The sequence below is a fragment of the Mesoplodon bidens genome, assembly GCF_964165515.1.
Source record: "Mesoplodon bidens genome assembly, chromosome: 10".
In the NCBI taxonomy this organism is placed as follows: Eukaryota; Metazoa; Chordata; class Mammalia; order Artiodactyla; family Ziphiidae; genus Mesoplodon; species Mesoplodon bidens.
The window spans coordinates 48,417,348-48,444,632 of NC_138172.1; the positions used below are offsets into that span (position 1 = coordinate 48,417,348).

The window sequence follows — 27,285 nt, forward strand, 5'->3', positions numbered from 1 at the left end:
TTTAATTGGACAGTTAATTCATTTACATTTAAAGCAATTATTGATAAGGAGGGACTTACTTCTGTCATTGTGTTATCTTTTTCATATAGCTTATAGCTTTTTGGTCCCTCATTTCCTATATTACTTATTTTGTGCTTAATTTTTTGTTGTAAAATGTTTAATTTTTTCCCTCATTTTGTTTTGTTTATATTCTATAGCTATTCTCTTTATGGTTACCATAGGGATTACATTTACCATGGTAAAGTTTTAACAATCTAATTTGAATTTACATCAGCTTAACTTCAACAACATACAAAAACTCTTCTTCTTTACAGAGCTATTCTCACCTCTTTTGGTGGTCGTTGTCATCACAAAATTACATCTTAATAAACTATGTGCTCAAAAATATGAACTAATCATTCTTTTAAATGCATTAGTCTCTTAAATTACGTAGAAAAGAAGACTTGGAGTTACAAACCAATGTTACTGTAATACAAAGTTTTAGACCAATAACTGTTTTTAGTAATGTATCAGTCTCTTAAATTATGTAGAAAAGAAAAAGTGCAGTTACAAACCATTGTTACAATAATACTAGCTTTTATACATCCCCATGTATTTACCTTTACTGAGATCTTTATTTCTTCATACTGCTTGCAGTTACTGTCTAGGGTCCTCTCATTTTACCTTGCAAGACTCCCTTGAGCATTTCTTGCAGGGCAGGTCTATTCCCTCAGCTTTTGTTTATCTGGAAATGTCTTAATTTCTCCCTCATTTTTGAAAAACAGTTTTACTGGATATATGATTCTTGTTTGACACTTTTTTCTTTCAGCACTTTGACTATATTGTCTCTCTGCCTTCTGGCGTCCACAGTTTCTGATAAGAAATCTGCTGACAACCTTATTTAGGACCCCTTGTATGTGATGAGTCACTTTACTCTTGCTGTTTTCAAAATTCTTCGTCTTTGCCTTTTATAAGTTTGATTATAATGTGAGTCTGTGAGTCTCTCAGAGTTCACCTTAGTTGGAGATCATTGAGCTTCTTAGATGTCTATATTCATGTCTTTCATCAAATTTGAGATGTTTCCAGCCATTATTTCTTCAAATATTCTCTCTGCCCCTTTCTTCTCCTTCTAGGCCTCCCACAGTGTGTATGCTGGTTTGCTTAATGGTATCCAAACAGGTCCCTCAGGCTCTATTCACTTTTCTTCAATCATTTTCCTTTCTGTTCCTCAGACTTGATAATTTCCATTTTTCTATCTTCAAGTTCACCAATTATTTCTTCTGCCAGCTCAAATCTGCATTTAAATCCTTTTAGTGAGTTTTTCATTTCACAATACAAGTTATTGTAGCTCCAGAATTTCTTTTTGGTTTCTTTTGAGGTTTTCTCTCCTTACTTAGATTTTATTCACACATCGTTGTTTTGAGTTTTTTCGTATCTTCCTTTAATTCTCTGAACATTTTAAGACGGTTGTTTTAAAGTCTTTGTCTAGTAGATCTGCCATCAGGCCTTTTCCAGTGATAGTTTCTGTTCATTTATTTATTTCCTTTGAATAGGCCATACTTTCCTGTTTCACTGAGTGCTCTGTGACTTTTTTGTTGCTGTTGAAGACTGGACATTTGAATCTAATAAGGTGGTAATGCTGGAAATCAGATTCTCCTCCTTTCCTGGAGTTTGCTGTTTTTTGTTATTGTTTTTGTTTTTCGGGGGTTGTGGTAGGCTGTATCTGTGCTAAGCATCAGCCTGAAATGTAAAGTTAAGATCTTCTCAGATCTTTTCTGCACCTTTTCCTGGGAATGAACATTCACTTTCCAATTTTCCCTGCAAATGTAGTTTTGTTTTTGTTTGTTTTTTTTTGGACATGCCACGTGGCTTGTGGGATCTTAGTTCCCCGACCAGGGAATCAAACCCAGGCCCTCAGCAGTGAAAGCGCAGAGTCCTAACCACTGGACTGCCAGGAAAGTCTCTATAGTTTTGGGTTTTTTTTCCCTGTAGTTGTTTTTTGATGTCCTAGTCTTTAAAATCTGGCTCCAAAAAGGGCAAGAAGAGAAGAGAAGGGAAGGAAAAAAGGCTATGGCCTGTTAAAGTCCCTTGGAAATCACTTGGAAGGGAGGAGCTGCAACAACAATGGCTGCCTGTCTCTTTGCACCTCTGTGATCAGAAGCAATCAGTAATCAGAGCATATGCTGGATATTTGGAGGACAGGATCTTTTCTGCCACCATGGTTCCTGCAAGCTGCTTCAAAAACATGTGCATAGCTGCCTGCCAGGTGGCTGATAGGTGAGGAATGAGCAGCTCTGAAATTAACTGAAATTAACTGTAATTTACCTTCCAAGTCTTGCCCTAGAATTTTCAAGCAATCAGTGGAATGCAGAATTCCAACATTAGACAAATTCTGCCAATTCAATTGTTGTTCAGGTGGGGAGAAGATTCTTGGTGCTTCCTACTCTGCCATCTTCCCAGAATTCTCTCTTCTTTAGTTTCTTACCACTTGATTTTGTTTCTCTAAACAATACAGTATAATTGTGCCTGGTTTTGAACTTATATAAATGGAATCACAAGCTATATATTCTGATTAGCTTCGTTCACTCTATATTTTTATAATTTATTTAATGCTTTTGTATATAGTTGTAGTTCTATTCATTTTCATCACTATATAGTATTCCAAAGTATAAATTAACTACAATTTACTTATCCATTCTACTAACAAAAGACCTGGAACTGTTTCAGACTTTCAATGCTTATGAGCACTATGGCACACTGAAGTATGAGTTTTTCTATGCCATACACCTAGAAGCTAAGGTCTCTGGGTATGCATATCTTCAACTTAATAAAGTGTTGGTACTGTTTATATTCCCATCATCAGAGGGTGAGATTCTCCCTTACTTTACATCCACACTGATAACTAGTACTGTCAGATGTGTTTGCTAGGTCAGTCAGTATAATGTGGTATCCCAATATTATTTTACTTTGCATTTAATTGCTAACTAGTGAGGTTCACCACCTTTTATTATATTTATGTTTTGATGTCATTTGAGATTATCTGATTTTTCCTTAATGAGTTCTTTGTATGTTCTAAATTTGAGCCCCTTGTCAAGTTATTCATGCTGCAAATATCTTCTCTGTGGTTTTGGTGACAAACTGTTCTTCTTTTGATGAACAGTAGTTGCTAATTTTACAGGAGCCAAATTTATCAATCTTTTTCTTTACGCTAGAACATGATGTGGCTTGGTTAAAATATTCCCTTACCTGAGGACATGAAGATGTGTGCCTAAATTATCTTCTAAAGCTGAAGAAATAATTCAAGGTTTGGGTGCTTATTTTCCTCCTGCTAAACACCTGACTGTTCCAGCAGTGTGGGACCAAGCTGAGGTTTTTTCTCAGATGATCTGCTTGACCTACAATCCTGCAGTTCAGCTATTCTGGAGTTTCACCCTGGTGGAGGGGGTATTTCACCAGGATAGCAACACTGGCAGGCCTTGGACTCCAATTCCTATCTCTTTAGCTCTGAATCTGCCAAAAGTACACTTCCACCTCTCAGATGCCTCTTCCTAACTGGCAAATACCCCATTTCTCCCAGGACAGAAGCAGTTCTGTATCACCTCTCTGTAGTATATTTATTCGTAAACGCAATGAGGTTTCTTGACTACTTCTCCTTTAAAAGAAAGTAAAGAATGCTATGAAAACCCACAGATGACGACTTTAATGGGGATAAGGAGTAGATAATTGTAAGGTAATGAATAATGGTCAGAAAATGCCTAAGACTGAAAATGAAGGATGAGTAGTGGAAGATATCTTGAGAGTCAGTAGGGATGTGTCAACATAGTATGTTTGACCAGAGAGGGTCCAGGGGATAGAAGAGAAAACTGACTAAGAAAACATAACAGATAAGTAATGTGGTTCTATCAACCATTAAACCAAAATAAAAAGAAATACTAATCATTACCTGCAATCTGTACTGAGCCATCTTCTCCAAGAAGAATATTGCCAGCTTTCACATCTCTTTAAGAAAAAAAAAATCACTTATTAAAAAACACCTATTCTTTGGAGTCACATAATTTAAGCAGTTCACTATATTCACCACAACACTGTCAATGTTTAAATGTTCTATTTTGCATTAAAGGGTACTAAGGCCAATAGCAGAATTTTAAAAATTGTAGTCACTTGTACTAGAATCCAAACATTGTAAACAATAACATATAGCTTTTTACTATTAAATTTGGAAAATCTGAGGTTATTAAATACTCAATTGAGATAACAGTGGCCAAAGAATGTGACCCTCACTTACTATCACCTTATCTACTTTTTAAAATACAATGATTTTTTTGTACACCCTAATATATGATCAAAAATTTTAAATGGTATGTGGTTGAAAACAGGGACTATTCTATGCCTGTAGCATAAATACATGATGGAAATTATTCAAACATCTCTATATTCTTATTAGTAACTATATATAACAACTCAAGTAATACATAAACACATTCCTGCTATAAAAACCTAAACATCACTGAAAAGGCCAAAGTTCCTTTTGACCACTGTTCTCAAGTCTAGTATTCTCTCCAAAGTTTTCAACCATTATCAGTCTAGTTAACAGAATATGTTCCTGTGACATATCTGGGCTTTTCTTCCAACATAAATGATATTGTACTATCCCTTCAAATCTACAACTTGTTTTTCTCATGCAATAATGTGTCAGTAATATCTAGCAAAATTTACAATCCCTAATTCCTATGAGTAATCCACTTCTTTGATAACCTAGAGAAACTCTCACAATGTTCACAGAATGTACAAAGGGGTTGTATACAGAATTGTCTGCAATAACAAACCAAAAATGGTAGCAAACTAGAAAGCCAACAACAGCAAAAAGATTAAATTAATTCTGTTACATCCATGAAATGGATTAAGGTCAATCAACATGTCATGCCCTCTAATACATAATACATACTGCTAAGTGAACAAATCAAATAGGACGGTGCATTTTGTATGCTGCCATTAATGTTACACACACACAAACACACACACCCCTTTCCATACACAGAGAGCAATAAATTTATTTCCTTTAGTGGAGAGGAGTGGGATCAGAGTCTTGTGGGAATGGACTCACCTATTTGTTTCATAATTAAAAATAAATATAATTAAATAAAAGAGAGCCAGGCCTTGAAGCTAGACAAGAAAGAAAAGCGAGGCTAGCTCATGGAAGAAGACCCTGTTTGTCAGGAAAAAGGACAAGTGAAAGGACACTTCATCTCTTCCTTGTCCCTGTCTTCTTTCCCCTATCCTTAGCTATAACCATTCCTTGGTAAACAATGAACAACAGTTTCACAACTGTGTGTAGCAACGTCACCATACCAAGAGTATACAATACCTTTCCTGAATATATACTGAATCATTCGGAAATCATGTTACTGAGTATTTTTTTCTGCTTATAAATCCAAGCAATTTATAGGATCTTTCCCAGAGGCTGACTTAGAATGGAGGTTGGCACACTTTGCCCTACAAACCTAAAGTCTACACCATGAACAGGAGAGAATTGAGGATATTTCCTTCCCTTGGTGACAAGACCATTCAACTAAGGCAACCATGAACCTTCAACTCCTTTTTCTGAGCTCATCTGGAATGATATCTAAAACTTAACGGAAAAAACAATGTATACTTTAGTCACTTCCTCCTCTGTGTTTCTGCAGCAGGCTGTCATGTTAGTACAGATCATAAAAATATAATCTTTCTCATTTCACCATGAGTCATATCTTAGTACATTTCTGTATCATCTGCACTTACTTAGTATTATAATTAGTGCATAGGGGGCATCTCCCAGATACTCATCAAATAGATTTAAATAACTAAATAGAAGACAACCTGCCTTAAATCTTCTTATGGAGATACGTGAATAATTAAATCAATCCATCCATCCAACTAAACACTAAAATAAAAATTGACTGTTTCTGAAGAGATGTGGAGTAGTAAATCAATCAATCCAACTAAATACAAAAATAAAAATAAAATAGTTCCCTCCTGCCATCCCACCTCCCAACTCCCACCTCCTATCCATCTAAATAGGAGAGCAGTTAAACTATATCTATATAATGAAATACTACGAATACTAACGAATATATGTTAATATGGAACAATCTCCAAATATATTAAGTGAAATAACAATACTACATACATCATGTTGCCATTTGTCTTTTTTTTTTTTAAGCAGGAGGGAGAGAGATATATACAGTATGTTTATATTGCCATAAAAATCTCTCTCAAAGGAATCACAAGAAAATGGCAAGAAGTGGTTCCCTTTAGACCAGGGTACTAGAGGTTCAGTGAAGGAAGGAGATTTTTTTTTTTAAAGCTTTATTAAAGTTATTTATTTATGTTTGTTTGTTTATTTATTTATGCCTTGGGTCTTTGTTGCTGTGAGCGTGCTTTTTCTAGTTGCGGCGAGCGGGCGCTACTCTTTGTTGCAGCGCGCGGGCTTCTCATTGTGGTGGCTTCTCTTGCTGCAGAGCACAGGTTCTAGATGCGCGGGCTTCAGTAGTTGTGGCACGCAGGCTAAGCAGTTGTGGCTCGCGGGCTCTAGAGCTCAGGCTCAGCAGTTGTGGTGCACAGGCTTAGTTGCTCTGTGGCATGTGGGATCCTCCCGGACCAGAGCTCGAACCTGTGTCCCCTGCCTTGGCAGGCGGATTCTTAACCACTGCGCCACCAGGGAAGTCCTTAAAATGCTTTATTTTTTTTAGAACAGTTTTAGATTTACATAAAAATAGAGAAGATAGTGCAGAGGAGTTCCCATACACCTGTCACTCAGTTTCCGCTATTATTAACATGACACATTAAATGGTTCTGTTGCCACAGTAATGAACTAGTATTGATGCATTACTATTAACTAAGGTCTACAATTTATTCAAAGATTTTAGTTTTAACCTAATGTCCTTTTTCTTTCCCAGGATACCACGTTCCATTTAGTTGTCATGTCTTCTTAGGGGCTTCTCTTGTCTGTGACAGTTAATCTTTGACTTTCCTTGTTTTTAATGACTTTGACAGTTTTGAGGAGTAACGGTCTAGTATTTTGTAGGGTGCCCCTCTATTGGAATTTGTATGATGTTTTCCATGATTAAACTGTTGTTATGAGTTTTGGGAAGGAAAACCACAGAAGTCAAGTGCCATTTTCATCACATCATATCAAGAGTACATAGTTATCACCATGTTTTAGCACAGTTGATATGGTGAAGACTTGTTTTTTTATCATATACCATTTGTACCATTTGAATTTCTAAGCCTATATTTGCATTACCCATTCAAATAATGTTTTCTAAGCTTTTGTCTTAAGTGAAGAAACAGTAATCCATTTTCAGTAGAACCTACACTTTGGGTGACTACTTTTCCTGATCAATTCCCCAGATAATCAATTCATGTTTCCCTTTTCAAACCAAAAGTGCAAAATATAGAACAGTTTCCAAGAGTAAAAGCAGAGGAAGATCATGAAGCTAAATGGCTCACTGGACAATTAAACACACCACAGTCTGTCCTCACACACAACAGGGCAAATGACCTTTCAAGGAAAAGATCTGTAACTAAATCTCTGGAAATCAACGTAATAGTCCTTAACTGAAGAACCTTTGTTACCTGCCTCAAAGGATATCAAGCAACCCAACAGTCCCAACAGTTAAATCCTCCAACCACTCTTAAATAGCAAGAACAGTGAGTGTTGTTTTTCACAGCTTGATGCCATTTCTCACAAGTCACTATTGCACCAAAGTTACAGATTCCTTTTAAAATTAAAAGGAATATCATAGACATACTTGACTTTCTCATTAGTACAGAACACAAGTTTCTCCCCATCACATTTTTTAAAAAATTTATTTACTTTTAGTTATTTTATTTTTGCCCGTATTGGGTCTTCATTGCTGTGCACGCGCTTTCTCTAGTTGTGGCGAGCGGGCTTCTCATTGCTGTGGCTTCTCTTGTTGCAGAGCACGGGCTCTAGGTGCACAGGCTTCAGTAGTTGTGGCACATGGGCTCAGTAGTTGTGGCTCGTGGGCTCTAGAGCGCAGGCTCGGTAGTTGTGGTGCACAGATCAAACCCATGTCCCTGCATTGGCAGGCAGATTCTTAACCACTGTGCCACCAGGGATCAAACCCGTGTCCCTGCATTGGCAGGCGGGTTCTTAACCACTGTGCCACCAGGGATCGAACCCATGTCCCTGCATTGGCAGGCGGATTCTTAACCACTGCGCCACCAGGGAAGCCCCCCATTACATTTTTATGACTCATCAATAGGCACAGTTTATGGAAAACATGAAAAAGGCCAAGAGAAGAAATGAATCAAGACAAAAGCTGGAAAATACGCTACATTTAGGCATCTTAAACTGACTAAATATCTACCATTTCTGTTAAAGCTAACTTCTTTAAATGGGAAAAATATTTGGGTACATAGATACAGAGAGAAAAGTGTAAGTCTAATTTAGAGACCTGTTCACCCTAGTCAAAACCTCTAAAGCCTGGGGAGTCAAGGAGAAAACACAGTAGAAACAGAGTAAAATTATTTGACCTAATCCACCAGACTGACACAAAACTACATGAAATAACAATTGGACCCTAAAGATATGAGAAGTAACAAAACCTACTAAAAATATCCATCTCTGTTTCCCAGTAAAACAACTTTATCCCAACTTTCTCCTGTTGAAATCTCAGTGCATCTTGGCTAAAGTGTAAGTAGGGTTCTTAGCCTTGGCTGCATATTAGGATCTCTTGGGGAACTTTCAGAAGTCCCAATGCCAAGGCCTCATCATAGACCAGTTAAATGAATTTCTGGCAGTGGATCCAGGAACTGGTACTTATTAAAGTTTCCCAGGTGATTCCAATATGAAGCCAACACTGAGGTTCTCTGATTTTATGTGTAAGAGAATTTCCATTCCAGCAACATGGCAGAGACTTTCATCACTTACTACCCAGGCCTTGGCCCCAAGATACACCATTCCCCTTCTCCAAACACAAAGAAATGCTGGATTAATTAGGGGGGGAAACTGCCACATAAATGAACATGAAATAAAGAAAAGGAAATCTTCAATCTTCAGAAATGAAAAGGACACTTAAGAGCAGAACAGTAAGCCTTGGGAGATGGCACAGAGATACTCTGCCAAATAGCTAAGGAGCTCAGACTTTAAAATCCACCCATAAACAGAAAACATGGCATTGGGCTAGCTTAAGGTTGAGAAAGAGAACTGAGACCCCTTCATAAACCTAGGACCCTGGGAAGACTGAGCCACAATGAAACACATACTTGCCAAAGGCAAGCCAGTAAAGCCATATTAAAATAAGACCTAACTGTCTTTAATACAAAAGCATTTCTAGGAATAAAAAGTGTCATTATATAACAACAACAAAAAAAGGGAATAATTTACCAAGAAGATAACAATTCTGAACCTGTATGTACCTATAAAATATCTTTCAATCGCAGAGGACTATAGTTCAAAGGGGTCATTAGTGTTGTAGGGCTAACTTCAACTAACTTCTGGCCTCCACTGTTCTGATGTGAAGTCAACTCCTAATCATACTGATGCTCTGTCTTAGTCTGTTCAGGCTGCTATAACAAAAATACCAGACTGGGTACCAACATTTATTTCTCACAGTTCTGGAGGCTGTAAAGTCCAAGATCAAAGCAGGGGCAGATTTGGTGCCTGGTGAGGAGCTGCTTCCCTGTTCATAGGTGACCACCTTTTCACTGTATCTTCACAAGGCAAAAGGGGCAAGGGAGTTCTCTGGGGTCTCTCTTTTTTTTTTTTTTTTTGCGGTACGTGGGCCTCTCACTGTTGTGGCCTCTCCCGTTGCGGAGCACAGGCTCCAGACGCGCAGGCTCAGCGGCCATGGCTCACAGGCCCAGCCGCTCCGCGGCATGTGCGATCTTCCCGGACGAGGGCACAAACCCGTGTCCCCTGCATCGGCAGGCGGACTCTCAACCACTGCGCCACCAGGGAAGCCCTCTGGGTATTAGGTATTAGGACACTAATACCATTCATGTGGGCTCTACCCTCATGACCTATGTACCTCCCAAATGCTCCACCTCCAAATACCACCACATTGAGGATTAAGTTTCAACATATGAATTCTGAGGGGACACATTCAGTCTATAGCACTCCCCCTACATGATAAGTTGTTTTTCTCTTGCTGCCTTCAAGATAATCTCTTTGTGTTTAGGTTTCAATAGTGTGACTATGATGTGTCTAGGTATAGATCTCTTTGTATTTATCTTAATTGTGGTTCGTTAAGCTTCTTAAATTTGTAAATTGTTTTTCCTCAAATTTGGAAGTTTTAGGTCACTATTTCTTTCAACAATTTTTTGTCCCTTTTACTCATTTAGCTAAATGAGAGCTGATAGATTTAACAAAGTAGATGTTACAGTCATACAAAATTGAGCACAGACTGAATTTGTGCCTGAACTTGATGTAAGTCAATTTGATTGCTTTCTAAAAATGACAGTGGACTTAACGTGTATTTCAGTGTGTATTTTGGGTTAATTTTACCATTGACTATATAAAGTCTGCATATGTAAAGGTTTAGGGAAAAGAATATACTTCTATCCATGTTCTGAAGTGAGGATTTTGACTTTTAAAAATAGAGATACGGATATATTAAATAAGACAACAATTACATATTTAAAGAATAATAATTCAGTGGCAGATCTAAATTCTATTTAGTAACTAAAAACTGTAATTGATATTTAAACCCAGCATGATATGTATGCCCAGCATCACTGATTAGCACAATATTTCCTAGAAGACTTTGGAAGTAGACTGCTAAATTCAGATCCCAGCTCTGTCACTAGCTGGGTGACCTTTGGCAAGTTACTTAACTCTCTTTGCCTTGGTTTCCTCATCTGTAAAATAGGAATAATAATAGTACCAGGGGCTTCCCTGGTGGCGCAGTGGTTAAGAATCTGCCTGCCAGTGCAGGGGACATGGGTTTGAGCTCTGGTCCAGGAGGATCCCACATGCTGCGGAGCAACTAAGCCCATGTGCCACAGCTACTGAGCCTGTGCTCTAGAGCCCGTGAGCCACAACTACTGAGCCTGTGTGCCACAACTACTGAAGCCCACGTGCCTAGAACCTGTGGTCCACACAAAGAGAAGCCACCACAGTAAGAAGTAGGCACATGGCAACAAAGAGTAGGCCTTGCTCACTGCAACTAGAGAGAAAGCCCATGTGCAGCAATGAAGACCCAACGCAGCCAAAAATCAATTAATTAATTAATTAAAAAAAACAGTACCAACTCATAAAATAATTGTGAAGATTAAATCAGGTTAAGGTAGAAAATACACTTAGAAAAGTATTTAGGGACTTCCCTGGCGGTCCAGTGTCTAAGACTCCATGCTCCCAATGCAGGGGGCCTGGGTTCGATCCCTGGTCGGGGAACTAGACCCCATATGCCGCAACTAAGAGTTCACATGCCGCAACTAAGGCCCGGTGCAGCCAAATAATAAATACTAAAAAAAAAAAAAAGTATTTAGCATACAAGTTGCAGTGAATGCTAGCTGTCATTGTTATCTACACCAGGGGTCAACATTTTCTTAAAGGACCAGATAGTAAATAGGGTTTGTGGGGCAGATGATATCTGTCACCACTACTTTTTCTCTGTAGTGCTAAAATGTGCATGGCTGTATTTTAAAAAAGAAACCCAAACAAGCAAACAAAAAACAAAACAAAAAAAAACAGGCATCAGGCTGCATTCATGCTGTGGGCCAGAGTCTGTCAATCACTGATGATCTATATGGTGGTAAAATAAAATTTTTTTCCTCTCACATGACAGTCTGGGCATGAGTGGCATCAGTTCAGCATGGTAACTCCACAGAGCTGGTGATTCAGGTTCCTCATATTTTATTACTCTACCATCTCTAAGCTCTTGCTGCACAGTCCAAGATGCCTTACTACCACATCCACATTTCAATGGAAGGAAGGAAAGGGCATAAAGAGGTTATGCCACTTTCTGTGAGCAGTGGTTCTCAGGGTATTTGGCAATGTCTAGAGATATTTTAGGTTGCCGCAATGGGCACTGGGGGCGGTGTATACGTGTGCGTTACTGGCATGTAATAGGTAGAAGCCGGATATGCTGCTAGATCCGTTGTATAACGCACAGGATAGCCCCTGCAACAAAGAACTGCCCAGACCAAAACTCAGTGGTGCTGGGACTGATAAAACCTGTTATGGGAGCACCATTGTTTTCATCACAGTGGCTAGAAACTAAATCACACAGTCAAATCTGGCCTGCATGGGAGGCTATGAAATGTTGCCTTTCCTCTGGATGTTCATGTGCCCAGTAAAAAATGTCTTTTTTCTTTTAATTCTAAAACAAGGGGAGACATATTAGGGGCCAATTAGCAGTCTATGGCATATGTCTTTCTAGAAGATTACTCGATGAACATGGAATCAGAACTGAGGTATTAACTGAATTATGTTCATTGCTAGTATCCAGGTATGTATCCACAGGGTTATCACCATTCAGAGGACAGGAATCCTGTTTTTCAGGGCACCTTTTCCTTTGACAGTGTGGGATATAAATTCCTAAACATTTACCCTTTGGTCATGCCCCCTTTTCAGTCATTTGTTAACACATTGTTTTAACTAGGTACAAAACAACTGATTAAGTACAATTTTAGATGAAAAATCCTATTGTCTTAAGAATATACTTTCAGTGTTTCCAAGATTTCTAGTTTACCTGTTACTCCCTAGAATCAATTACTCTCTTTTATCCTCATAAAAAGAAAGTTTGGGGTTTCCCTGGTGGTGCAGTGGTTAAGAATCCACCTGCCAATGCAGGAGACACGGGTTTGAGCCCTCACAACTACTGAGCCTGTGCTCTAGAGCCTGTGAGCCACAACTACTGAGCCTGCGTGCCACAACTACTGAAGCCTGCGCACCTGGAGCCCATGCTCCACAACAAGAGAAGCTACCACTCCCTAGTGGCGCAGCGGTTAAGAATCCGCCTGCCAATGCAGGGGATACAGGTTCAAGCCCTGGTCTGGGAAGATCCCACATGCCGCAGAGCAACTAAGCCCATGCACCACAACTACTGAGCTACTGAGCCTGCGCTCTAGAGCCTGCAAGCCACAACTACTGAGCCCCCGTGCCACAACTACTGAAGCCTGCGTGCCTAGAGCCCGTGCTCCGCAACAAGAGAAGCCACCGCAATGAGAAGCCCGTGCACCGCAACAAAAAGTAACTCCAGCGCACCGCAACCGAGAAAAGCCCGCGCACAGCAAAGAAGACCCAATGCAGCCAAAACTAAAATAAATAAAATAAATTAAAAAAAAGAAGCCACTGCAATGAGAAGCCCATGCGCCGCAACGAAGAGTAGCCCTCACTCACCACAACTAGAGAAAGCCCGTGCGCAGCAAGGAAGACCCAATGCAGCCAAAAATAAAAATTAATTAATTAAAAAAAAAGTTTGTTTCCTTTGTAAGACTTAAGCAGGTGGAAAAACTTAAACAACTGGAAATAATTATTCATTTTTCCTAGAATGAGATGCTTCTATAGATGACTGATTTCACTTACTATACGTTGATTATCTTTAAAATGCTTCTACTCTCAGGGTAAGCTAATCAAAAGTTTGTGTGTAGGGGGAGGGAATACCTTGTTTTTTCCTCCATATTCTGATTACTCCTTAAAACCTCAGTTTTACAAATTGGTAGTCGTCTGATCTTTGATCGGTTACTTTTCTGGGCCTTTGCTTGTCTGTTTGCTGATGGATTAGGGTTAAGTAGGTGATTTTTTTTAAACTGAGGTATAAAATTGTAAGATCTAAATAAATAAGATATATTGTAAGATATAAATAAAGCTGTAAGATATTTAAAGTGTACCATGTGATGGTTTGGTACACATATACACTGGGAAAGGATTAACTCCATAGAGTTAATTAACACATTTATCACCTCACATATTTACTTTTTTTTTTTGAGAACATTTAAATCCTACTCTCTTAGCAAACTGCAATAATATGATACAGCGTTATCCACTATAGTCAACATGATATACATTAAATCCTCAGACCTTATTCATCTTATAATTGAAAGTTTGTACTTTCACCAACCTCTCCGTTTCCCTCGCCCACTCAGCCCCTGGCAACCACTTTTCTACTCTCTATTTCAAGGAATTTAACTGTGTGTGTGTGTGTGTGTGTGTGTGTGTGTGTTTTAAGATCCCACATATTAAGTGATACCATGCAGTATTTGTCTTTCTCTGTCTGACTTAATTCACTTAGCATAACATGCCCTCCAAGTTCATCCATGTTGTCACAAATGACAGGACTTCCTCCTTTTCATGGATGAATAAAGTCCATTGTATATGTGTATGTGTGTCTGTGTGTGTGTGTATCACAATTTCTTTATCCATTCATCCATGACACACACTTAGGTTGTTTCCATATCTTGGCGATTGTGAATAACGCTGAATACGGGAGTACAGATATCTCTTTGAGATAATGACTTCATTTCTTTTGGACATATACCCAGCAATGGGATTTCTGGATCTTACTGTAATTCTTTTTTTTTTGGCTATGCCACACGGCTTGTGGAATCCTAGCTGCCAGACCAGGGATCAAACCTGTGTCCTCTGCATTGACGTGTGGAGTCTTAACCACTGGACCGCCAGGGAAGTCTCCCTGTAATTCTATTTTTAATTTCTTGAGGAGCCTCCATACTGTTTCCACAGTGGCTGTACCAGTTTACACTCCCAACATGAGTACACAAGGGTTCCCTTTCTATCCTTGCCAGAATCTGATATCTTGTCTTTTTGTTTTGTTTTGTTTTGTTTTTTGGCTGCACCACACGGCTTGTGGGATTTTAGTTCCCTGGCCAGGGACTGAACCCTGGCCCTTGGCAGTGAAAGCACCGAGTCCTAACCACTTGACCACCAGGGAATTGCCTGATACCTTGTTTCTTTGATAACAGACATCCTAACAGGTGTGAGATGATATTTCATTGTCGCTTTGATTTGCATTTCCCCAATGGTTAGTGATGTTGATCACCTCTTTCACATGTATCTGTTGGCTACTTATATGTGTTCTTTGGAAAAATGTCTATTCAGGTCCTTTTCCCATTTTTTAAATTGGGTTGTTTTTATTTTTTTGCCTCTGAGTTGTATGAGTTCCTCCTATTTGGGGATGTTATCCCCTTATCAGACATGGGGTTTGCGAATATTTACTCCTATTTAGTAGGTTGCCTTTTTACTTTTTTGATGGTTTCCTTTGCTGTGCAGAAGCTTTTTAGTTTGATGTGGTCTATTTTTTAAAGTTTTTGCTTTTGCTGCCTTTGCTATTGGTGTCAAATCCAAAAAATCATTGCCAAGACCAATGTCAAGGATATGTTTTCTTCTAGGGGTTTTATAGTTTCAGGTCCTAAGTTCATGTCTTTAATCCATTTTGAGTTGATTCCTCTGTATGGTATAAGATAGAGGTCCAGTATCATTTTTTGTACGATGTTTGTTGTGGGCTTATCATAAATGGCCTTTATTATGTTAAGGTACATTCCCTCTATACCCAGTTTGTCAAGAGTTTTCATTATAAAAGGATGTTGAATTTTGTCAAAAGCTTTTTCTGCATTTATTGAGATGACCATGATTTTATCGTTCATTTTGTTAAAGTGGTGTATCATAGTGATTGACTGATTTGCAGATGTTGGACCACCCTTGCATCCCTGGAATAAATCCCACTTAATCATGCTGTTTGATCCTCTTAACATGTTGGTGAATTTTGTTTGCTAACATTTTGTTGAAGATCTCTGCGTATATGTTTATCAAGGATATTGGCCTGTAATTTTTTCTTGTAGTGTCCTCGTCTGGCTTTGGTATCAGGGTAATGCTGGCCTTGTAAAATGAGTTTGTAATGTTTCTTCCTCTTCTAGTCTTTGGAAGAGTTTGAGAAGGATTATTATAAGTTCCTCTTTAAATATTTGGTAAAATTCACCAGTGAAGCCATCAGTCCTGGATTTTTGTTGGGAGGTTTTTGATTATTGAATTGATCTCCTTAGTAGTAATTGGTCCATTTAGATTTTCTATTTCTTCATGATTCAGTCTTGGTAGATTGTATGTTTCTAGGAATTTATCCATTTCTTCTAGGTTGTACAATTTGTTGGCATATAATTGTTCATAGTAGTCTCTTATGATCCCTTATACTTCTGTGGTATCAGCTGTAATGTCTCCTCTTTCATTTCTGAATTTAATTTATTTGAGTCCTCTCTCTTTTTCTCTTGGTGAGTCTAACTATTTGTCTATTTATCTTTTTAAGAAACCAGTTCTTAAAAACTGGTTTCATTGATCTTTTCAACTGTCTTTTTAGTCTGTATTTCATATATTTCCACTGTAATGTTTTTATTTAACTTCCTTCTGCTAACTCTGGGCTCAGTCTGTTCTTATTTTTGTAGTTCCTTAAAAGTAGGTGATTTTATTTATTTATTTATTTATTTTTCGGTATGCGGGCCTCTCACTGTTGTGGCCTCTCCCGTTGCGGAGCACAGGCTCCGGACGCGCAGGCTCAGTGGCCATGGCTCACGGGCCCAGCCGCTCCGCGGCATGTGGGATCCTCCCAGACCGGGACACGAACCCGTATCGCCTGCATCAGCAGGCGGACTCTCAACCACTGCGCCACCAGGGAAGCCCAAAGTAGGTGATTTTAAATGTTATATCTTGTTGTGTTTTTCCACTCTTTTTCTGCTTTCTTTGATTTTAATTGAGCATTTTATATGATTCTATTTTTCTCTCCTCTCTTAGCATATTAATTCTTCTTTTTTTCCTTTTTTAGTGGTTGCCCTAGCGTTTGCTCTACACATTTACAACTAATCCAAGTCCACTTTCACATAGCACTATACCACTTCCCTGAGTTTTCTTTCAATCTCATATATCCTGGACTGGGTATTACAGTCTTGCAACCCAGGACTGTCAATAGGCATAGACCAAAAAAAAAAAAAAGCAGCAGCTCTAAGCCTGCTCTCTGTGGCCAAAGGATCAGGAAAGGGGCAGCATAGCTCAGACCTAGCAGGGACCCCATCCCTGACTACATAGCTGGAGTGGAAAGTTGACCCACTAGGCCGGAACCAGAGGTGCCAATGAAGACCAGACAGGAAACTCCATTGCCCAATCCACATCCAGTGCAACAGGTAGGCCCATGTTGCCTACACCAGCACCATCGATAGGCCCAGCCAATATCTCCCATTCTTCCACCCAGCAGCAGAAAGTGACCCAGGTCTGGCACCTCTTGGTCCTCTACACCAGGGGTCCCCATTCCCCAGGGTCACAGACCGTTACTGGGCCGTGGCCTGTTCTAAACCATTCCCCCACCCCCACCCCAGTGTGTGGAAAAACTGTCTTCCATGAAACCAGTCCCTGGTGCCAAAAAGTTTGGGGACTGCTGCTCTACACAGTGGCAAAGGATGACCCAGACCCAGTGTGTCCCAACTCCCCACTCAGTAGCAAAAGGCAGCCCAGAAAAGTGCCTTTCATGTCCACAGGCAATACCACAGAATGAGTGGGAGCCCAATTGCGGCCAGGTGGCCTGGTCCACAAGGTGAGCCCAAGAAGTGCTCACAGACCCACAGGCACAGCCACTATCTCCCACCTTCCACCTCGCAGCACCAGGCCTGGGGAAGGGCACTCTGCTCCAATGGGTGGCATCAGCAGGGACTGAGAAGAGAGCCCCAGCAGTGCCACAGGAACAAAACAAACCAGAACAACACTGCAAGGGCTCTAAAAAATCAGGGCAATTGACTCCTAAAATATATTATTTCACTATATTATTATTTTAATAGGATCAAGAGTCTCCTAACATAACATCCAAAACATCCATGGTGAAATTTAAAAAAAAATCATTCAACATACCAAGAACCAGGAAAAACTTCAAAAAGAAAAGACAACTAAATGATGTCAACAGAAAGATGAATCAGGTTTTGGAATTATTTGACAAGAATTTTAAAGCAGCCATCATGAAAATGCTTCTAACATGCGATTTGGAATTCTCAAAACAAATGAAAAACAGAAAATCTCAGCAAAAAAAAAAAAAAGCTATGAAAAAGAACCAAATAAAAATTATATAACTGAAAACCTACACTAACTGAAATAAAAAGCTCAAGGAATGGGTTCCAGAGTAGAATGGAGAGGACAGAGGATAGAATCAGCAAACCTGAAAACAAATCAAGAAAATTTACTCAATCTGAACAGAGTAAAAGTAGGCTGAAAACTGAGCCTCAGGGATTATGGTACAATATGGTACAATAACAAAAGATCTAACATTTCCATCATTAGAGTCCCAGAAGATGAGGGAAAATAGCTTACAAAGGTATTCAAAGAAATAATGGCTGAAAACTTCCCAAAATTGGTGAAGACAAAAACTTATAGATTCAAGAAGGTTAGGAACCCCAAACAGGATAGACGTGAAGAAATCCACACTAAGACATATCATAATTAAACTTGTCAAAACCAAACTTTGGGACTTATCTGGTGGTCCAGTGGCTGAGACCCTGAGCTCCCAATGCAGAGGGCCCGGGTTCGATCCCTGGTCTGGGAACTAGATCCCGCATGCATGCTGCAACTCGGAGTTTGCATGCCAGAACTAAGAAGCCTGCATACTGCAACTAAGAGTCTGCATGCTGCAACTAAAAACATTCTGCATGCGGCAACTAAGACCCAGTGCAGCCAAAATAAATAAATAAATAGATAGATAGTTTTTCTAAAAGAAAGAAACAATCTTTTTTTTTTTTTTTGGCTATGCCATGTGACATGTGGGATCTTGGTTCCCCAACCAGGGACTGAACCTGTGTCCCCTGCATTGAGAGCACAGAGTCTTAACCACTGGACCACCAGGGAAGTCCCACGAAGAAACAGTCTTGAAAGTAGCCAGAGAAGAGCAACATATTGCCTAAGAACACCAATTCACATGACAGATTTCTCATCTGAAACCATGAAGGCCCCAATTAAGTACCACAGCATCTTTCAGGTGCTGAAAGAAAAGAACTGTCAACCACAAATTCTTATACCCAGGAAAACTATCCTTCAGAAATGATGGGGGGCTTCCCTGGTGGCGCAGTGGTTGAGAGTCCGCCTGCCGATGCAGGGGACACGGGTTCGTGCCCCGGTCTGGGAGGATCCCACATGCCGCGGAGCGGCTGGGCCCGTGAGCCATGGCTGCTGAGCCTGCGCATCCGGAGCCTGTGCTCTGCAAGGGGAGAGGCCACAACAGTGAGAGGCCCGCCTACCGCAAAAAAAAAAAAAAAAAAAAAAAAAAAAAAAAAAAAAAAAAAAAAAAAGAAATGATGGGGAAATAAATATATCTTCAAATGAAGGAAAACCAAATCCAGGGACTAAACAAATTTGTACTAACACAGAATCTACCATCATTTGTACAGGTAACAATCCTTGTTATCTGTACGCAGAGACTGAACAGATATAATTAGCCAGAAATACTTGAACCATAAAATGTTACACAGGTTTTCAAATGTCATTTTATTTAAAAAAATAATAATTTTTAATTTTAAAAAGTGATTTTATAGAAGTTTTTAATAATTTGAGAAAATAGTCAAGATATAACATAAAGGAAACAAAAAAGAAACAGACAAAATTATACATACAGTTTTGTTTTAAATATCTGTAAGCATATAAAAGGAACTGGAAAAGAATATTCCAAAATGTTATCAGTGATTGCAATGATTGACTCCCATAGGAAATTAGGAATTTCTCCTGTTTCTGGAGTTTCCAATTTGACTAAAGTACTTGTTACTTTTAAATGCTTACTACCTGTGTAACCACTATGTACTGGAACTAGTAATACAAGGAACCTGCTAACACTCAGAGATTATGATTAACTGTGCAAAAGAATGGGGAATAGCCTCAATAAAATGATACAGCACAACTATTACTGCGCTTATCCAAAAGAGAAGAGTGTTGTCTTCTACATACCTGTGAATCTGTCCATTTTTATGCAAGTATTCCAACCCCTCCAGCACTTCTCTGAGTATTGTAGCAATGGTAGCTTCATCTAGGACTCCACTTTTATGTTCCCCCTTTGCCACAATGTGCTTAATAATATCCAGAACAGAACCTGAAAAGAGAAGACACAGTTTTCCATAATTTTCTAACTCATTCAATATAATTCAGAGCCATTTTTAAATCAAAACACATGTAAACCTTTTCATAAACTTAGCTGTGTAGGAAAGAAAGGAAAAAATAGTAAATATAAGGAAATACAGATGTTTAAAGGTAATAATTTATTCTCGATTCCACTCTAAAACAGAAAGCAGCCTGCTAATATCCAAATAGTAGTGTTACACTGGCATCTTCTTTAGACTTCTAATGAGAATCTGAAAAAGGTAAAAGAGGATTTTTTTTCCTTTTCTGTATATATTTTTTTTAAATTTTTTTAAACATCTTTATTGGAGTATAATTGCTTTACAATGGTGTGTTAGTTTCCGCTTTATAACAAAGTGAATCAGTTATACATATACATATGTTCCCATATCTCTTCCCTCTTGCGTCTCCCTCCCTCCCACCCTCCCTATCCCACCCCTCTAGGTGGTTACAAAGCACCGAGCTGATCTCCCTGTGCTATGCGACTGCTTCCCACCAGCTATCTATTTTACGTTTGGTAGTGTATATATGTCCATGCCACTCTCTCACTTTGTCACAGCTTACCCTTCCCCCTCCCCATATCCTCAAGTCCATTCTCTAGTAGGTCTGTGTCTTTATTCCCATCTTACCCCTAGGTTCTTCATGACATTTTTTTTCCTTAGATTCCATATATATGTGTTAGCATACGGTATTTGTCTTTCTCTTTCTGACTTACTTCACTCTGTATGACAGACTCTAGGTCCATCCACCTCACTACAAATAACTCAATTTCGTTTCTTTTTATGGCTGAGTAATATTCCATTCACTCACTCTGTATGACAGACTCTAGGTCCATCCACCTCACTACAAATAACTCAATTTCGTTTCTTTTTATGGCTGAGTAATATTCCATTGTATATATGTACCACATCTTCTTTATCCATTCATCCAATGATGGACACTTAGGTTGCTTCCATCTCCTGGCTGGTAATAGAGGATTTTTAATCACCTCTGAAGAATCCCTAGGTAAACCATGCCCATCAATAACACTTTAGTATAAGATATAACAATCCAATCTAGGCTTCCAACATCAGATTAGAGTATGCAACATTGTATAAAGAAAGATATAAAACACAGTTGAAACGCAGGTCAAATTACAGAAGAAAACTTGGAAAGTAAATATCATATGTGTATGCAAACTAATTTAAGGGTTAAAATTATGTTTCAGGTTAATAAGTAATAGAAATAAAACAGGTAAGGCGAAGAAAAATATGAAAAGAATAAAAATGGCAGTTCTTTTAAAATAACAGCCCAGATGTATTATCAATCCCATTCTTCCCAGGATGGGAAATAATGCTCCTCCTAAAAATCAGAGAGAGGGAGGGAAAAGACACCCATATAGTAATTAAAGTCACAGAATGCTGTCTACCATAACTGATGATTATTAAAAAAACGTCTGCTAGAGATCGGTAAGATTTCCGGCAGTACAATGGCCCATAAAGATCACAGAACCAAAGCAAAACAATCTCCAATATTAAAAACTGTGCCAAGAAATCTGAAACATAACATAAACTGCACTGAAAAGACTGACTGGATGCCCATTTCTTGGCAAATGCTTCTGTTGAAAACATGCCCTGGTGGATGCTTTTTATTGCACACACTTAAAAAGAAAAAAAATATACTTCCAAGTAGATGGAAAGAAGTGGTCTACATGGATTCCTCGAAAACATTAGAGAATTGAACACATGTTTACTTTAGCTCCCATTTGAAATCCACTAACTTGATAAGCTTGATAACAAGGGCATAAACCCAGAATAAAAAAGAAAGCAAGAAAGAAGATAACAGAAGAGATATAGCACTAATTTTCTGGGAGAAAGCAGAAAAAGTAACTGATTATGCAGAGTGGAAAAATCTGTAACTTCAGTGCCTGCAAAGGAAGTATATCAATTAGGAAAAAGTAAATTCCCTACCCTAGAGCTCCAGAAAGGCTCAGAATACAAACACCAAAGACCACATAAGGGAAAGTGAGGGGGGACTGAAGGAAAGGGCTGAACACAGGAAAACTGGTTGAAAGTTCATATAAGGCAGAATAAGATTCCCAGATCCCTCCTCCCCACCCTGGAAGCCAGGCCACGACCACTCCCCACCTCCAGCAGGAGACAGGCAGTTTACTCTCTGTAGACAAAGAACCAGGGAGGCTTCAGATTCTAGGTAACTTTTTCTAACACTTTCCCCTCTTTATTGCTGGGATTCACAAGACTGATTCACAAAGAGGGGGCCTAAGGAAGAAGTTTTGTTCTGTTTAGTTTAACCAAACACACATCAACTTCCAAAAAGCAAAGTGACTATACTAACAGGCATGTATTTCATTCTTCTGGGAAATCCAGGCCATATAAGAACTGCTCAGTAAGAAGACATATGTATAAATGCCAACTGAGTTAAATGTTTGTAATATAAAGAATATCTAAAATAAGGAACGCAAAGGGAGAAACCGCTACTAGGAATTAAAAACACAATTTATTCATTCAACAATTAAGTCATATTATATGTGATCTAGAACTAGGTGCCACAGAATATGTCAAGAAACATGTGACTGCTGACTTTCAGGGAACTTCTAATCTGGAAGATCAAAGAAATGGAGTAACAAAGACCCTAGGGCACACCAAAGTTATTAGATCTGTATTTTTAAAGAGTTTGAAGCAGGAACTCCTTTTCAAAGTCTTAGAAAATTTTAATTGATTTCACATCATCCAATGATCAACAGGGAAATTAAAGCAGTGCACACCCCCAGACAATGTCCAGAACAGATATACCAAACAAGGCTGGATAAGAAGCCCCCTCTTCCCTGGGATAACTTGTCTTTTCAGTTTTAGTCTCCCTCCCAACAATATGATTTTTATAGGTGGAGCGATGATCATGCCACTAAGACCTTCCCCCTTAACTGGCAAATATTGGTCCTGGAAGGTCCCCCCTTCTTTTCCATATGATTTCCTCAGCATCTTGCAGCATCTAACATGATGATGGTGCCTATAATCCTCCCTCCTCAAACACCAAAAGTACACAGAATTCTTTATATCAACTCAGAGAAAGATGAAAGTAAAATATTCTAAGCAAAAGAAAACTGCAGATTTATCACTGGATGATTCAAATTAATATCTAAAGAAAAGAAGGAATAATGAGGGAAGGCTATATCAGCATATATAATATTATGTCCTTAGGCACAATCTGGAAGAAATATTCTACAGGGATAATCTGTTCTTGAACTTTAATGCATGAAATTACTTGGCAAACTAGTTAAAAATGCAGATTCCCAGACCTTATAGACTGTCATTCAAGAGATCTGAGGTAGGGCCCAAGAAGTTGCATTTTAACAACCTAGGCTACTCAATGAACACTGTCCACTGAAACCCAAGAATTTCTTAGAGTAAAAGCAAGTAAATTAAATAATGGAAAACAAGAGGGGTTTGGTACAAATTTCATAACAAAGCAAAACATTAAAATGTAAGTAGATTATCTATTCCTCCAAACCATTTCATGCCTGCCTTCATAGTCTATGGCACAGAACATTTAAAAAGCAATGCAGGGCTTCCCTGGTGGCACAGTGGTTGAGAGTCCGCCTGTTGATGCAGGGGACAGGGGTTCATGCCCTGGTCCAAGAAGATCCCACATGCCGCGGAGCGGCTGGGCCCGTGAGCCATGGCCGCTGAGCCTGCGTGTCCGGAGCCTGTGCTCCACAACGGGAGGGGCCGCAGCAGTGAGAGGTCCGCGTACCGCAAAAAAAAAAAAAAAAAAAGCAATGCAAAACTTTAACTGTCCAAGAAAATCATTACTAAATATTAAAAAAATTTGAAAAAGTGGTGAAGCAGCTGCTGGTTAATGACTCTTGTTAAATCTGATAATTGTAGCTCAATCAAATTAATTACTCAGTCAACATGTTCATTTGCACAGTTCATTTTTATGAAAAAACACTCTTGAGTCCAAAACTAACTCACCCATTTTAGTTAGGTATTTTTACCAAGAAGTTTTAACCAATCTTTAGCCACTGGGTGTTGCTTGTGTCTTCCTAAGCCATATAAGTTTTCAAAGGGGCCAAAATTTGCTTAGTCTGAGTATTCCATTTCAGATTAACAGAAATATCCTCCACTGTTGCTTGACCATCCAGAGCTGGTCACTCTTAATAACAGGTATTTTTTACCTGGGTCCTGCTCAGGGTCAAGGAAGTCCCATACCTTTTATCTCTTAGAAGATGACAAAGCATCCTTAAACCACAAAATAATTTCCTAACACAGTGAATTAAATTAGATTTCTGCACTTCTAGAGTTCGTCCCTTTCAGTCACTTCTTCATCTTTTTTTTTTTTTTTTTTTTTTTTTTTTGCGTTATGCGGGCCCCTCACTGTTGTGGCCTCTCCCGTTGCAGAGCACAGGCTCCAGACGCGCAGGCTCAGCGGCCATGGCTCACGGGCCCAGCCGCTCTGCGACATGTGGGATCTTCCCGGACCGGGGCACGAACCCGTGTCCCCCGCATCAGCAGGCGTTCTCTCAACCACTGCACCACCAGGGAAGCCCATCTTTTTTTTTTTTTAAGACTTAACTTTTTCTTTTCATAAATTTATTTTATTTATTTATTTTTGGCTGCATTGGGTCTTTGTTGCTGCGCATGGGCTTCCTCTAGTCATGGCGAGCAGAGTCTACTCTTCGTTGCAGTGCACGGGCTTCTCATTGCAGCGGCTTCTCTTGTTGCAGAGCACGGGCTATAGGTGCGCGGGCTTCAGTAGTTGTGGTGCACAGGCTTAGATGCTCCAAGGCATGTGGGATCTTCCCTGACCAGGGCTCGAACCGGTGTCCCCTGCGTTGGCAGGCAGATTTTTAACCACTGTGCCACCAGGGAAGCCCCCCTTCCTTTTTTAAAATATTTGTTAGGAACGACTTTTTTCATATAAATTTATTTATTTTTGGCTGAGTTGGGTCTTCATTGCTGCACGTGGGCTTTCTCTAGTTGTGGCGAGTGGGGGCTACTCTTCATTGTGGTGCACGGGCTTCCCATTGCGGTGGCTTCTCTTGTTGCAGAACATGGGCTCTAGGTGCACTGGCTTCAGCAGTTGTGGCACGCAGGCTCAGTAGTTGGAGCTCGTGGGTTCTAGAGCACAGGCTCCATAGCTGTGGCACACGGCCTTAGTTGCTCCGCAGGATGTGGGATCTTCCCGGACCAGGGCTCGAACCTGTGTCCCCTGCATTGGCAGGCGGGTTCTAAACCACTGCGGCACCAGGGAAGTCCCTTCATCTTTTCCTTTCAGAAGCTTTTTTTTTTTTCCCAAAGAAATTAACTGTTATTTGAAAGGAGACTACCCTTCCCCTCACTATTTCTAAGGACTCTATACAATAGCCTGCTTAAACCATTTTTCCAATACCAAAATTTCTAACAGCAAAGCATACAACTGCTCTAAATAATAAATAATAAGCTTGTCCTACACTGATTAAATTTCAATAATTTCAACACAAAAATCACACTTAACATTTTAAGTTTTAACAAATGTATTTTAAATACAACATGTTTTGTAGGAGTCCACAAGGGTTTTATCTCTAAAAAACAACATAATTTTTAGGGTTCAAAAATTCCGTTCTTCAAAAGAAATGACCATGTGTTTTCTTCTATAGCTTCAAACTTTCTACACTCAACTATTTGATTGCTCCATGCCACACCAGACAAACCTGACATGACTGAACTACTTTATACGTTACTAACTTCCCCAAAAGAAAGTTTAAAAAGGAGTCTGTAGTAAATGCAGCTCTCTAATACAATGTCTAATACAATATCTCACACAAAAGGAGCTTTAAAAAGACCACTTCTTTCCTCATTTGATTAGGCAGGAGTTAATTTTCTGCAAAAGCAAAAAACAAACAAAAAATCATTTACAAAAGCATAACACTGGGGTTTCCTTTTTTACTCAAGATGTTCAACTACCCAAAATGACAACAATTACATCTTTAAGAATATAATAAAAGGGGTAGAAAACAGCAATACAATTGACAAAGTGTAGAAGCTAAATAAACCAAAGATTTTTTTAAAGGTTCTTTTTAAGGAGTAGGAAGGATCAGAAGCTTGGGGAAATCCAGAATTAAACAAAAAAAGAGAAGGAGAAAAAGATGTCCTCAACTACAACTACTCTGTTTATCAATAGTGTCTTGGGCTGTAGGAACGAGATCTTGATCGTGATCTGTATCGACTATAGTAAGGAGAAGGTGATCTTCTTCTGTACCGGTAATCATAGTCTTCATATCTGCCGTACCCACAATCATATCCTCTATCACGGTAAGAATCTCGACTTCTACCACCTCCTCCACCTCCACCACTATGAGTTGGTCTGCCCATGTATATGTCTGGTGTAGGTGTGTGCGCTCTCTTGGTGACAGAATAATCTACACGAATTCTTCTACTGTACAGCTCCATTCCATTTGCCCTTTCCATAGCCTCCTTGGAGTCATCTATTCTCTTGAAATAAACAAAAGCAAACCCTCGTGATCGTCCAGTTCGCTGGTCATAAACCACGTTGACACCACTCAATGGTCCATATTGAGAAAATACTTTGCAAAGATCTCTCTCTGTTGTGTACAAACTAAGGCCAAACACTCCTAGACAAGTGCTGGGATCTGGATTTGCCCTGCTGCCTGTATGTCTTCTCCGGTTAGACACTGGAGAATGACTTCGGCTCCTTCGATGCTGGTATTCTGGTGTATAGGACCTACTTCGATGTCGTCTCCTATGAGAGTGAGAATGGGATCTGGATCAAGTGTAACGTCTATGAGAATGCCTCCTTGACCTCGACCTGGATTTTGATCTTGATCAAGAATGGGATTCAAAGTGTTTGGAAACTCTTGATGGACTACGAGATCCTGACCTGCTCTCCAATTTTACATGAGCAGGAGTTCCCGCTGGAGGTTTTGACTGAGAGTGAGACTCTCTGCCCTTGAAGTTGTTCTCTTCCACATCACTCATGTCGGCCAGGCACTCCCCAGAACTAAATAAGAGACAAGTCTCAGCTTGAGGGCCGATGGCCTAATCAACCAGCTGACTAGACCGTGGGGAGGAGGAAAGAGTCGGCAACAACAGCCACTCCACTCCCACTCAGTCACAGGCTCCAGCAAAATCTTCAGAAGCTTTCTTAATTACTTTGATTTCTAAAAATCTTATATTGCAGTTTGGTGCTAATAAATGGTAGAAACAGCTATTTAGATAGAA

At 39.4% G+C, this 27,285-nt stretch overlaps 1 protein-coding gene and 1 pseudogene across 2 annotated transcripts in view; both read right to left on the bottom strand.

Moving 5' to 3' along the window:
• The window catches only part of OXSR1 (oxidative stress responsive kinase 1), a 110,504-nt gene that overhangs the window by 41,802 nt on the left and 41,417 nt on the right, over positions 1 to 27,285 (bottom strand). Inside the window, exons 4-5 of the mRNA XM_081245632.1 lie at positions 19,901 to 20,042; positions 3,923 to 3,978 (exon numbers count right to left, since the gene is read on the bottom strand). Coding sequence (XP_081101758.1) covers positions 3,923 to 3,978; positions 19,901 to 20,042 — 198 coding nt within the window. The remainder of the gene's footprint in view (positions 1 to 3,922; positions 3,979 to 19,900; positions 20,043 to 27,285) is intronic.
• LOC308623909 (transformer-2 protein homolog alpha-like) lies at positions 25,869 to 27,069 on the bottom strand (annotated as a pseudogene). Its single transcript has one exon. The product of its transcript is annotated as a transformer-2 protein homolog alpha-like (transcript).